The 15246-nt window shown below is 45.5% G+C and overlaps 1 protein-coding gene across 1 annotated transcript in view; it reads right to left on the bottom strand.

Moving 5' to 3' along the window:
- LOC138468463 (5-hydroxytryptamine receptor 1F-like) overlaps positions 1 to 14498 on the bottom strand; it is a 333504-nt gene extending 319006 nt beyond the window's left edge. The window contains exon 1 of the mRNA XM_069608999.1: positions 13473 to 14498. Within this exon, the coding sequence (XP_069465100.1) occupies positions 13473 to 13713 (241 nt within the window). The 5' untranslated portion in view covers positions 13714 to 14498. The remainder of the gene's footprint in view (positions 1 to 13472) is intronic.
- Between the last annotated feature and the right edge of the window lie 748 nt (positions 14499 to 15246).

Genomic DNA, 15246 nt, shown 5'->3' with positions numbered 1-15246 from the left:
GGCCGTGCTAAAAACGCGGGGAAGGGAGACCCCTGCCATACCATCCTGACTTATCATTTTGTGAACACTTCTTTCTTTCCTGGTGAACATTATCCCACACTACTTTGTAACTTAGCGGTAAGGATTTGCAATCTTTTTTTTTTAGTCTAGGCCCTTTTTATTGGACAAGATGCCACTATGACAGCCTTATTATTTGATGGTCGTAGCTTGCTCCCATCTTAGATTTAGGTTTAGATTAGGCATTTTTCTCACCCCTTATACAGTTTAATAAACACCCTTGAACTGTGATCACTTGTGTCTGTCTTTACTGTTGCCACCATGAGTTCCTTACAGTGTCCCCCATTGATGTAGTTTCAACCATATGAAGTTTCGGCTGACTAAATCAAACGGCAAGCTGAGGTCAATCGTTGCCAAGTTGATGGATTTGTATCTACCACCCTTAACCAGTTCTTGGATACTAAGAAAGTATCCGTTTAGGGTGGTTCCATGCGATTTTCTGTAACCCGTTTGCCAGTTACTCAATTGGCCCACATTCACTACCCAGGATTCCAGATGGCTTAGCAGAATTGCTGCAAAGATTTTACTGACTGCATCTAAAAACGATATGGGGCGATAGTTTTTGGGTTTTAAGCAGGGTTCTTGCTTATATATTGGTATTATAAAGGAAATACTACAGGAAACTAGGAAGCAGCATTTTATTTCAATGTCCTGGAATAGGAGTGACAGAATAGAAGCCCAGCCCGAGGGATAGTCCTTAAAAAGACACTCTATTTGGGCCAGGGGCTCTTGACTGACTCGCCCCTGGAATAATTTCCAAAATGATTTCAGGGGCAACGTCAATCCAATATTCTGTGCTATCTCCTTGTTTTAAGAGAGTTTGCATAAATACATCTGATTTATCCTTGGAGTACGATGTTCCAAAATGTAGAACTCATTTAGACTCGGATACCGCGTTTATCTGTTTACCCATACTCAGATGTTTCTTATAGTTAACAAGAGATCAGAAGCTTGACGCATTCTTAGACGCCAATCAATTGAGCATTTGTTTTAGCCATTGTCACATTCCACGACAGTGATTTTTTTAACAGCTTTGCTTACCACGCTGCTTGTTTGCAACACTTATAGTTTTCCCACAGAGATTGCTTGCCACACTGCTATTTGACCACGCATACAAAGTAACACTCTGCAAATGCGATGTTTTCGTTATTGTGATATTCTACTACTGCTATATTGTTCAAAAAGTTTAGCTCCCCACGCTGTTAGTTTGCCACGCCGTTAGTTGCCACACTGATAGTTTGCCAGACTGATAGTTTACCACACCAATACTTTTGATTACTTGGCCGAAGTAATACCCTGCAATTGAGATGTTTTAGCTACAGCAATATTATGGTATTTTGATATTATCCCCAACAGGTTAGCTTACCATGTTGCTAGAGTGCAACATTGAAATTGTGCCACATTGATAGTTTGCCACAATGATAGTTTGTCATACCAATACTTTCAATTACTCGACCAAAGTAACACTCTGCAAATGTGATATTTTAGTCATAATGAAATTCTACTATTTTAAAATTCTTCCAACAGGTTAGTTTACCATACTGCTATTTTGCCACTCTTTTAGCCTGCCATATTTTTAGTTTGCAACACTTTAAATTTATTGCACTGACACTTTTGATTACTCTGCCAGTGTAATCCACTGCAATTGAGATGTTTTAGCCACTGTAATATTATGGTAGTGTGATATTTTTCCAACAGGTTATCTTACCACTCTGCTAGCTTGCCACAGCAATCGTTTTCCCACATTGATAGCATGCCACACTGCTATTTGAATAACCTGGCAAAGTAACACTCTTCATAAATGATGTTTTAGCCATTGTGACATTCTACTATTGTGATAGTCTTATCAACAGGTGAACCTACCACAGTGCTAGTTTGTCATACTGATAATTTGCCAAACTGATGGTTTACCACAAAAATATTTTAAATTACACATCAATTGGAATGTTTTAGCCACTGCAAAATGATGTTATTGTGATATTTTTCCAACAGGTTAGCTTACCACGGTGCGTTTTGCCACACAGATAATCTGTGGGTCTGACAGTTTACCACACTGATATTTTGCCATTCTGATGGCTGACTACACTGATAGTTAGCCACTATGAATATTTCCTTCTATAGAATCCCTTTGACTATAATAATCTGCGATCCTGTTATCACTGCCAATGGGAGGATTCCCTGTATTATATTTCTGCCTCTGTGATGTGTGTTAGCACCTGCTGATGTCTGCCACAGTGCAAGGCTTTCCAACAGATAGTTACCACACAGTTAATTTTTCAGCAGCGATAGTTGCCCACACGGTTACTTTTCTGCACTATAGTTTGCCACAAAGTCTGACAAACTCTACCACCTAAATACTTCCCTCTTTGTGTCATTCTGCCAGAAAGAATAGGTCACCCACTGACAAATGAGCAAACAACTTCTCACACCAATATCCTTGATACAACAAACTTAGCACACCTAACAAACAAGCTAGGACTCTATCCGTACAATCACTTGCCTTTTAAGACTTAACGAAGACTCTCTTGCCCATAGTCGCCTGCTTACTAACACATTCCCATAACTACAGCGATGCCTCTGCTAAAAGAAAGCCAAAGGGACAAGAATGGATAACAGAGCAAGAAAGGAAAACAACCCTATACTATCAGAAAACACTAGGACCCACCAACCAGAGTTTACAACACCCCTAAATCATGATCAATCCTCATTACAGGATTTGAAACGCCCATCAAAACGAGACCAAATACCTCATACATCACAATCTACCTCTCCCACCTACAAACCAATCAGATCAGCAATCAAATAAACTACAAAAGAGTACCAAGGTGACATCATAGGAAGCTCTGTTAGATTAGTCAAAAGGAATTTACCACCCCAAAATACAGAACCTTGCAACGCAGAAAACGTCAAACCAGAGACGACTTCAGTAATTGGGGTTAATCTCAAACCCACCACCCCTACACACCACACCTTTTTATTGATATTGATATTTTATTTCTATCGCGCTAGTACACAAGTGTTTCAGAGCGCGACAAGTCAAGGGAGGGGAACAGAGGAGAACAAAACAACAATCTTACTAGGCCCTGTGACATTGAGAACGCGCAAGTGGATGGGAGAGGGGAAAAGTGCATGGAAGGGGGGAGAAGTGGAAAGTGCGGAGCAAAGGAGAAAAATAAATAAATAAATAATAAAGGCAACAAACTGTGGTAGTGCAGCCAGCAAGTGGCAAGTGCTGGGTTTAAGGCAGCAGACAGAGTAGGTCTGATAAGTGCAGGAAGAAAAGGGGGGGCGACTGTATGGGTACAGATACAGACCCCAGTGCAAGGGGTGGTCCGGAGGCAGTGCGGGAGGTTGGCAGGGTGAGCAGGTACCTGGGCCCGGAGGACAGAGGTTGGCCAGGTGCCAGTGCCAAGAGAGAACAGATCAGCAGGGGAGAGGGGGAGCGAAGGCAGAAGCAAAAAGGAAGGTCTTGAGGTGCTTCCGGAACCAAAGATGGTTCTCCTCATACCTTTCATAACAAGACATTGGGAAACACACTACTTAAACAACAGAATATCAAACAACAATCAAACAAAAAAGACCGAACCCACACACAATCTACTGGAACCTCTCAAAGAAGAGACAGGCGACTCCTCCACAAACTTAGATGCACCTATGCTCACTCAACGTGGAGGACAAACAATTCACGCAACCCTCTTCCACAACAACACCAAAAAAGCACCCAAAAACAAAACCAACCAAAATGCTGGGAGATCCCAACATCTGGTTTGAGAGAGAACAAACCTACAGCTAACTCCCTCAACACTCACCTGCAAACTCTCCACCTCAAACAAATAGTGAATGGAACCACCCACACAGTTGGACACACCCTTAATGCAATCTTCTGCAGGGATGGACTCTCCACTAGCGCTCCACCGGCACCAACCATCTGGAGCGACTACCACATTATCCCTTTAACCGTCAGAATCCTAACTAATACACTGACCACAAATGTAAAGCAACCAATGAAAACCAAAGGAAACTGGAAAAAGCTCAGTCTAGAAAACCCCATAACCGATATTTCCCTACTGAACGTTGAAGACAAACTCCACACATGGATCGCTAATGCGCCAAACCAATTGCCATCCTTAAAAACCGCCAAAAAACAACACAGAAAAAAGAAGCAGCAATACGGTCCACTGAGGAATTGAAAGGATTTAAGAAAACAAACCTGAAACTAGAAAAATCATGGAGGAAAAAACTACACACAATTGGACAAAATGAAGTACCAGCGACAAATACGGCTGTACAAAGCAGCAGTTTTAAAAGCCAACAAAGCAAACTGCACAGAAATAATCCAATCAGCAACAAACTCACTAAAGGAAATGTATAGGATTATCAAAGAAATAAAAATACCTACCTCATGCAGCAATAGTACCATACCTTCACAGATGTTATGCAACAAAATCACAGACAATCTCAGAACAAAAATACACTCAATCCAACAGGACAAAGATGAATGGACAGGAAACACAAACACCCTACCAGAAACTAGAGCCATGCTACCGGCACCACTCTCAACCAATTCAAACCAATAACTGAGGAAACTTTCAACAAACTACTAAAAGAAACCAACCCTCCAGATGTCTGCACACAGCTACTCACCGTTACAACGCCAACCCTTTGCACCCCAAAATGAATCTAACACTCCAGTCGGAATTGTTCCAAAATCATGCAAACCCACCTATATCAGACGAATCTTAAAAACAATGCAGGAAAATCAGATGGCCATGCCAATTGCAAATGATATCAAACGTACCTTATTCTGCAAAAATGTTGGAAAACTACATGTACAAAGAATTGCTCAACCACGTGGAATCCAATGGACTGCTGGACCAATCCCAGGTTGGCTTTAGAGACAAGGGAGGAATCGAATCAGCGCTGATCTCCATATGTGACATCCTAAAGATGAATGCCGACAACAATACCTATACCACCCTCTTACTACTTGACATATCTGCATCTTTTGAAACTCTTAAACACACAACCTCGAACACTAATTGGCATCCTTACCTAGGCTATTGACAAGGTGGGCCCCTTCGAAATCCCGTGTACCTGTCATCCGGTGTTGTTGACGGTCCAAGATAATGATGGGAAGTGGTGTCCGTTAGGTCCGGTAGATAATTAATTGTGGGAGTCCACCTCCTGACTCAATACCAGAGGGTGATGACTAGCGAGAGGCTGGAAGCAGTTCCCCAGCACCACCAAACATAAACTCCCCACAATAAACATGGTGCCAGGCAGTGTAAAACACTGAGCGCGAGTGCCAGAAGAGAAAAATAATTGAAATATCACAATAGAATGGAGGTAGTCAGCAGAATACTGTTTCCAGCAAAGACAAGATACAGGAAAGAAGGGAACAGTAACCAGGCTGGCCAGCAGGGTAGAAAGGCAAGGGCTGCAATATGGAAAAGACAGCAGTGTTCAGACAAAGGGACAAGGAAGGAGAACTCAAACTCAGCAGCGTGTCCACATTACCAAAAGAGGTTGGTACGCATCGAGGCCGGTTATCACAATGATTTTATATGCTTGAATCAAGGCAGACCGTGCCCATTCTCACGGTCAGAATTGGCAGCAGACAAGGCTGCCTACACCATGCATGCATGGAAGGCAGCACCCGAGACCTGGCACATGCGCATTGCGCATGCCATGGCTGCCCCCAGGAAGGAAGAAAGACCGAGCTCGGGATGTCCATGTAGATGGTCCCGGAGTCGCCTTTGCACATGCCAGAAGCGGGACGTGGCAGGTCCATCGGGTGAGTGGCAGACAGCTACCTAGTTGCAGTGAGGCCTGAGCAGTCAAGACCATCTTTTAGGAAGGAAACAAGGTAGCTCCTAATGTTGCATTACCCACAGTGCTAAGCCCAATGTTGGTGAGTGGGGCCTTTTTGGAATTATCTGGATGCTTTTCCAGAGAGATTTGAAGACAGAGATGCACTTCATGAGAATAGTTGTCCAGATAGTTCTGACTGCTACCGGTCAATGGTTCTAGGCCCTGAATGGATAGTAGTAAACAGTGTTGGTTCTGGTCTCCAACACTACAGTGGCAGGTTGGTGTTGATGAAAATGGTAATTCGGCATGTTAAAGGAAATGCTGGATCATAGCAAAGATTAACTGCTGAGGCTGGAGAGTGCAACAGCCTATCTGGAGGCATAGGTGGTAGTTCCCATGTCCTGGAGGTGCAGCAGTAGTCCAGAGGTTGCAGTGCAGGTACAATTAGAGGTTTGCAGAGTTCTGACAGTGTTCTCACAGATCATTGGTCGCTTGTTGTAGCACAGCGCCTTTAGCTTTGTCTACCCACATGGATTCATCCATAAGTTTAACTTGTATTGCTTGACAAAGTATGGTTGTAGACTCTTCAGTTATGTAGAGAATCTGGAGCAAAACGAACACTTGGCTTCTAATCAAACTCCATTCTAATGGCAGCTAGCTAAGCACTGGGGTTCGCCACACTCAAGCCTTGAGGGGCATGGCCTCAGCCTTTAACATAGATATAACTAACCGACGGCAAAGACAAAGGAGAAATATCTATCCTCCTGCTTCTAGACCTCTTCACAGCATTTGACTTGGTTGACCATAAACTTCTATGTAACCACCTTAAATCTGCCGCCAACTTCTCCAATGAAGCTGCCACATGGATAAACTCCTTTTTAGACAACAGAACTATAAGAGTCTTCTCGCCCTCTTCGTCAGCCGACCCTGTACTCATCACTTGCGGCGTGCTACCAGGGTCCTGATTCTCCCCCACTTTGTACAGTATATTCACAAAGCCCTTCTTCGACATACTCGAATATCTGGGTGTCTCATACACCAACTATGCTGACGACACCCAGATCCTAATCTCTATTCAGGGTGACTATGACAAAGATGTAAGCCACATCAACAAAATCTACCAAATCATGCAAACGTGGATGGCCGGCCACTCATGGTCTATGTCTTAATGACGAAAAGACCAAACTCCTAATCGTAGGCTCGCCCAATAGACTGAGTAAACTCCCATACCATTACGAGTCCATTCCTATTGATGGTATCCAGATCAAAGTCGCCAAGGAAGTTTTTACCTAGACTCAGCACTTAACCTTAACAAACAAGTAAATGCCACAGCCTCTGCAACTAGCTACACGTGCAAACTAATCTATGCATGTAAACCATTCCTGACCACTGACAGCTGCATCACAATTGCATGTGCATTAATACTATCAAAATTAGATTACTGCAATGCACTTTACCTAGGCACTAGTAATCACAACACAAACAAACTCCAAACTCTCCAAAATAATGCCTTAAGAACTGCCCTAGGCATCCCAAAAGGACAGAACATCTCGGACAAAAGACGTTCAATCAACTGGCTAGCCATCAAGGATAGAATTAAGTACAAAACACTTAACCTGACTTACAAATGCCTCAACAACAAGGCACCCATCTACTTGTCAGAGAGATTTACCAAACACACATCTGATCGACCTATTAGAAGGGCACACACCAATAGTATAAAAATCCCTAACTATAAACTCAAAAAAACACCTGGCGCAAGCTTCCCATTCCTGGCTGCACACCTTTGGAATACTTTACCCAACCCTTTAAGAGCATTACCCTCCCTCCCTTCATTCAAGACTAATGTCAAACTCTGGCTACATACTAGTGACCATTGATGTCCTCACCTTGAACTGACCACTATGTATAGATCACTTGTACATTTTATTCTCATACCGTTCTCCTTATTATCATACCTGCTTCTAATTCCTCACTGTTTGCTACTGTACATTGTATTTTCTCTGTATCTATTTCTTTGTACCTGTAACCTAATTATTATGTTCCTGTAACCCAAACATTTTGCAAGCGCAGAGATGCCTGACGGCTCAGTGCGCTCTATAAATAATAAACAAATACAAATTTGGTACTGGATTTTTTGTGGCGATATCCAGTAAGGGCATAGGAAGGGTGCAGCAGCTGTACAAAACTACAGTTATGCTTGTACACTATAGACTGCCATCAATTAGTGCCGATCACGCAGTTAGCTGTGTACAGTTACTGGCAAAGGGGACAGGACACCTTTGGGGTACCATGGCCTTGGGGTACCTAGTACTTTTCGGGGGTAGATCACAGAGTTGTATTCTGGATAATGCAATGGTTACAGGCTTATTCCGGAAAATTCTTTAAATCGAACCAAAAAAATGGCACAGTTTAGGACTTTCAGTCAGTGCCTCCTTGTAGATATTTACAATACATCTGACACCTCTGCTATGATGTAGGCTTATATTTTGTATGAAATGTGTGTGTAGTACTTGGGTTTAGTCTTGGAAAACAAGATTTCAGTGACAAATACAAAGCCAGGGTTTACTGGATAAGGAGATCCTGCACCTGAATCTGCCCTCAGTTGCATTCTGGAGACAGCACAAAGCAACCTGTTGGGCTGGTTGCAGAGTAACAGGGACAGGGTGGATGTGGGACAGGTACATCAGGGGAGGGGGAGGTCCCATGAAGACCTCCAGATATAACAACAGATGCCCAGAGGCTTTGGTTGCCAGGGCAGAGGTGGGATGAGGCTTCCTCCCTAGCAGCCGAGTAGGGGATTTGTGTGAGGCATAAGAACGATTCATCATTCTCAGAGGGAAGAAAAAGGGAGGGTAATGTAAATGGACATTTCTAGAATGAAGGCAAGAGGTTTTGTGCAAACTGGAGTTTACGTCCAGGAAGAGAAGGAGGGGTTAGAAAGGATACCGTGCTGGCAGAAAGAGTTGGAGGCTGTGGCCCTGAATGCCGGTAGTTGAAAGACGTCATCATGAGAACCAGGAAGGAGGATGGAAGGATCAAGGGCCATCTCCCTACAGGAGACTAAGGGAATTGTGGGAAAGAGGTGGGTGGTGGATTAGCGGGCATATACTAGTGAGAAGGAGGTGGAATACACTCATGGTCCTCAGTGAACTTCCTGTTACACCACAAACAAGTGGGGGATGTCAAACTGAAAATGAAAGGTGTATAGATCTGCAGCCCCCACCCAGACCAGAAAGATGGTCAGTGTATTGCTGGGTGGGTTGTTGTGTTTCTGTGGCATGCTGGCAAGGATGTTGGTATGAGTCATCTGGTGGAAACGATAGTGAGGCTGGGCAGGAGAAAAGTTGCAAGGGTTCATTTTTATGGAAGAGGCAGTGTGGTGCAGCATGTGAGGTGATAGAGGAGAAAGGAATTTGTATTTATACAATGGATGTATAAAGTGGAAAGCAACAGAGCGCTATACCAAGGGGACTCACCCATGGGTTACATGTAAGGTACAGGAGTAGAAGAGGAGCTACGATGTGTAGGGGAGCTGGGGAGGGGACATTAGATCTGGTCTGTTAAATTGAGCAGATGGAATGGGTAGCAGAAGGCTATCATGGCAAATGTGGTGTGCCGAGGTGGTATGAAGAAGGTATGAGCTGGGGGATAATTAGATGCAAGGAGGAGGGGTTTGGGTGAATGGCATAGGGATGATTTAAGAGGGGAGCAGAATGTTGTGAGCAGGCGTGAAGAGGAGAGGAGTTAGAAGGAGTAGAGGAGAAGAGGTAAATTACAAGGAGTCAGGGTTGGGCAGAGATTGAAATGAGGAACTAGCGAGATTGGGGATGTAGATATAGCTACAGATGAGATGTGTGAGGGAGACTCAACGTGGTATGATTATAGGTGATGAGGAGAGGGTGAGTGAGGGTCAGGTGAGAGGAGGAGGGGGAAGGCGGGAATGACGGATGGTGTTTCAGAGTCGAGAAGAACACAAGGTTATAAAGGTTGTTGAAGTAAAAGGAGATCAAGAGGGTACCAGTGCACTGATTATGTAAGAGGAGGCTGTGGTGAAGGAGAGGCGCTCCAGGGGGTGTCAGTAGGGAGGGGAAAAGGTGGAGAAAGGGAAGATGATGTGTCTGGGGGAGTGGATTCCACCATGGAGTGCAGACTGATATTGAAGTGTCCGCCGTGATTCCCTGCTGCTTTGTCTGTTTGGCATTCTTTTAATAAGCTCTGGCTATGCCACATGAGTTAAGGTATGAAGATAGGTGGAGATTGGGTATTAGGTCAAAATACCTTTTTCTAAAAACCGAGAAAAAAAAGATTGATTTAGAAAGACAGCTCTGTGGCCGCACAGAGAGGTCTTTCTAAATCGAACAGTCACGCTCCTGCTGCGGGCTGAAAGTCGCGGGAGTGTCGGGTAAGTGAATGTGGGGCTGTGTATGTGTGTGTGTGTGTGTGTGTGTTTGCGAGTATGCAGTAAGTGTATATTGTGCTGGGAAGGGGGTTGTGAGTGGAGAAATAGGCGGATTCGAAGGCGTTAAACCCTCCTGATTAAGCAAACAACTAGTGGGAGAGGGTGTGGGCAGGGAAGGGGTCACTTTGTGAGGGGCAATGTCATATTTCGGCATTTTAAAACCAACACAAAAACGGCAGAATAAAATGGTCTTTTTTGTGTTTGGGCTTTAAAATGCGGAAATATGCCATCGAAACAAAGATAGCTGTGACAGGGTTGGGGTTAGGACCCTGTTAGAGGAATCCTTCACAACCTGGGGTAGCAGGCTGACTAAAACAAAAGCCAGCGCTGACCGAGATACACAAACTGGGAGTTGGATGTTCTCCAGTCCCCGAAACAAAAAACATGTGCCTTGTATGTTATCAACGGTGCCACTCTTTGTTACATAAGGCATCCCACCACCCCTTCTGGCCCGTGTTCCCATTTTTATTTTTCAGAACCACAACTCTCAGAATATCCCTGGGAGCTACCAAGAAAACCCAGACCAGAATCAAGCGAAGGAGAAAACAGAGGCCCATCTCAACAGCACCCAGTCCCTCAGAAAATCACAAAACTCAGCACAACAGCAAAAAATGAAGTTCCAGACCTACAGCATGCCAGAGCAGCAGCAGGGAAGTCCTCAGAAACTTCCATCAAAGAAAACGTGCTGTGGAAAGGGGGGTTAGAAGGGGTTCAAAGCCTTCCACCAGTGTAACACAACTCCTGGGGAAAAAAAGAAACCAATTGGTGCAGAGAGTCAGAAGAGTGCGGAAGCCAATAGAAGTGGGGGAGGGGGGTGATACAGAGGCACTAGCACCACCATATAAAAGGAAACAGAAGGAGAGGCAGAGTGTGGATTAGTCGGGCGAGTTCAGATGAGGTGAAGGTGGGCCAAGAGACCAAACAGGATTGGATGGAGGAGCAGAGTACTGGAGAATTGTTGGCAGGATTTAAGCAAAGTGCAGGTGACGTATTTGTGAGAGAGAGTACTGTCAGTTGTGTGTAGTGTCGAGTAGGAAAAGGGTGAGGTGGTGTATAGAAGGTGAGGGGGCGGGAAATATAGAGATAGCGTGGGAGATGGGAGCAGGTGAGTGAAGTAGTATTACTTAGAATGCAAGGGAGTGGGTGTTAGGTGAAAGTAAGGATAGTAGAGGGGGATGTAGGCGTGGGGTGCAATGAGGAGGGTACATGAGAGAATGGGAGTAAGAACAGTGAGAGTGAGTGTAGTGTAAGGGGGAGCAGGGCACTGTATCCCTGAGTTCGGGGAAGAGAGTAGCAGTAGCGTGGAGAAGGTAGAGTAGTAGTTGTGTGGAGAGAATAGCAGTGTGAAGGAGAGAGTAGTAGTGAGGAGGAGGAGGGGATTAGGGGCAATAGTTAGATGGGAAAGGTAGTAACATAGGTGGGTGGAGGTAGGTGGAAGAAGGTGAGAGAGACAGCGGTGAGAAGGAAGATAGAGATGTTTGAAGGATAGAAGGTGGGTGGAGTCTGATGTAGAAGAGAAGGGGGAAGAGAGTAGAAAGGAGATCGGGGCTTGAGGGTCTGCATTAACATCATAGATAGTGTAGGACCAATTCAGATATTCCCAGAGGGAGATTATATAGACAAGACAATGGCCTTTGCTTATCACTTCTAACTGAAGGAAAACCTTAGATGGTTGGGGTAACCGATCGCTCGAGATTTCCTGGGTCAGGGATGCCTGGGTTAGGGAGAATTTGCCAAAGGAGACGAGAGAGGGACAGAGGGGCGATACTTAGCAAACCTCTCTGTCAATTTCAAGCCCAGGGCTCTCCACTGAGCAGGGCCACTTGTCTTAAAATGGGACTAACTGCCTGGCATAATACTGAATACTCTGAAATTACTCATGAGAACAGTCGATACACTCTAAACATTTTGATTCTGATCATAAAAACCCTTGGTTCTTCCTGGGGACTCCATGAGTTATTAAAGCCAAAGTCACACAGGTAGTAAGTAGTGTAGGAAAGGTCGTGGGGGGAGGGAGTTGTGGAGGACCTGTAACAAGAGAGTGGGGAGCTGGGTATTGGGGCAGCGGGGAAAATGGTTTTGGTTGCCGCGATAGGGGCATGGTCTGTGGGAACGGTAAGTGTTAGGGTGCGGTGGGGAAGGGTAGTGGATTCTGCAGCAGAACACAGTTCGTGGAAAGCGTGTAAGGCTTGGTAAACTCAGTGGCTGGGAGATGGCTTTAAGGTGGAGGGTTGAGGGGAGGGGAATCATGTGAAGTTGGTGTAAGAAAGTGAGCAGTAGGGGAGAAGGCAACCTGTGGATGCTTGTAGGAGTGTGGCAGGCAAGGGGCAGTTTTTAGTGAGGTGGAGAAAATGGGTGAGGTGGGAGAGTGGGGGAAATGGATTCCTGTGGATAGGATGTGGTGGGAGGGTAGGATGTAGGAGTGAACAGAAAGGTGGGAACATGTAGAGGCAATTAAGTGAATTGGATGGGGTAGTGAGAGGGTGGAAGGTAGGCACTTCGGATGTGGGGTGAGGTGATGGGGATGTCGATTGGTGGGATGGTAGGGGCAGAGGATGTGGGGTGAGGTGATGGGGATGTCGATTGGTGGGATGGTAGGGACAGAGGATGTGGGGTGAGGTGGTGGGGATGTTGATTGGTGAGATGGTAGGGACAGAGGATGTGAGGTGATGGGGATGTCGATTGGTGGGATGGTAGGGACAGAGGATGTGGGGTGAGGTGATGGGGATGTCGATTGGTGGGATGGTAGGGACAGAGGATGTGGGGTGAGGTGATGGGGATGTCGATTGGTGGGATGGTAGGGACAGAGAATGTGGGGTGAGGTGATGGGGATGTCGATTGGTGGGATGGTAGGGACAGAGGATGTGGGGTGGGGTGATGGGGATGTCGATTGGTGGGATGGTAGGGACAGAGGATGTGGGAAAGCTGAGCAGAAGTGAGATAGGTGGTTGGAAATATGTTGGCGCTAGATGGGGATGACTTAGAATAGTGTTGGTAAAGGAGCAATGGCAGCAGATGTGTTCATCACGATGGAGTGGAGCCTGGCGATGATGGGATGGAGTTAGTATTCAGGAAATATTACCTGGCAAGAACTTAATTTTTAAGCAATTGGAAACGAAATAGAAAAAAAGGGCCTGAATACCTGTTAGGGCACCACCGCACATGGTGATGAGCAGGATCTCCAGAATTAGACGGTGCATCCCTGGGTACGAGTTTTCCTCCGAGGATGAGGTGCTTTGGTTAGCTTGCTGCTTTGCTTCAAGTCCCTCCCATAGCACAGGTTGGCCCATTATCACCTGGCTTATGTCAGTTTGGCAAGACCCCGAGTAATCAGCGAGGGTGGGGCGTTGGAAACGCTGTGAAGAAGACAACGCCTCCATCATTGGTGCTTTTTGCAAGAATGCTATTCACGACCAACGCCACCACGAGCACTGCTGGCATCATCAAACGCTCCTGCATCCTATCTCAGGGATGCCCACACATTTGAGTACGGAACCCTACGCATGTTTTCATGCGATTGCCTGATAAGTCCTATTTAAGTATCTATGATGGGATCGTCTGCCTAGTCCATCTAGAACCCTGTTGGTAATTTTCCATTTAGTACCTCTTATCCATGTTGCTGGCTGCGTTTCAAACGGTTATTTGGACAGGCAAAGTCCTGATAGGTATGGCCTGACTGGGTCAATATTAGCAAGCAATCATTCGTGCACTGTCGATATTGTCCCTTCGTTGTTTCCATTATATAGACAAATGCATCAGCAGATTAATCCGGGCCGGCAGAATGACAGCAGATATCCATCGCGTATCTGACTTGCTCCCGCAGCACTCTATCTGTGCATCTCGTGTCATTTTGCACTGCATTTGTTTGATTTCCAATTCCTTTAATCCAGTGAGGGTTTTAGACAATTGGATTTATCCAAAATGAAATCCGAAATCATCCGCAGCAGCAGGGAGCAGACCGAAATCACTGAAAAATGCACCTGAATTCTCAGCCCGTTGCAGCGAGCAGCGACGCAAAACGTTTTTAGAAAGATCTCCTCGAACGATACGCATTTTTTCACGCTTGAAGGCGTTACGATGAGCCCGAAATTGAGGAACACCAAACGAATGTCCCTGATCTGTCCAGGGTCCTCTTTTCGTGCCCTTTTAGTGTTATGCACTGCAGATATGAGACGAACGGTTCCATAAACGTTCTCTCTTGCCACTCGCAGCGTAATGAGCAGGGAGGGAAGCAAACGGCATTGCTATTTTTGTTATCTTAATTAGCAAGTGTATCCAGCCTTGAAGCAGGTGCATTGCCTAAGGTCCCCAGGTGTTCCACTCTCTGGGCTTGAGGGGAAAGGATGCTCACTTCTTCGTATTGCGATAGCTTGCTGCAAAATATATTAGAACGTAGCTTAAATCAAACACGTTTACCACTATGAGTATGAAAGTATTGGCCAACTCTCCCAGAAACGACTAAGGTGACATTGGAAGTTTCGACAGAATAATACTTCAACCCAGTTAAGAAACCTTGTTGTATTGTCCTTTTGTACAATACTGGTTTTGTGTCCTTACACAGTACTGGCAGATTATTTCTGCTAACAACCGATGTAGCAACATGAAAGCGCTGCAAATCACACTTTGCGAAGGAGGCCCTTTCCCTCCCTGCCCCCTGCCCCCTGCAGGCCCATCTCCACTTCCCCCGCCAGTAACCACCCCTCCCAAAGCTTCCCACCGTCCAACTCTCAGACCAGAGGAGCTCTCTGGTGCTCCAAAAAACATGGTCAGTCCGCCAGCACAACCCTTGTGCCTTCTTTCAGAGAAACGCCCTGCCCGACAATCGCTCCTTTGCGACATAGACAGAGACCACAGACACCAGCCTCATCTCATCCCTCACACGAGGGGAGACTGTCCCCCAGCCCCCTCCAAACTGA

This window comes from Ambystoma mexicanum, chromosome 4q (assembly GCF_040938575.1).
Source record: "Ambystoma mexicanum isolate Mex_15411 chromosome 4q, UKY_AmexF1_1, whole genome shotgun sequence".
In the NCBI taxonomy this organism is placed as follows: domain Eukaryota; kingdom Metazoa; phylum Chordata; class Amphibia; order Caudata; family Ambystomatidae; genus Ambystoma; species Ambystoma mexicanum.
This window is presented reverse-complemented; position numbering and strand designations above follow the sequence as displayed.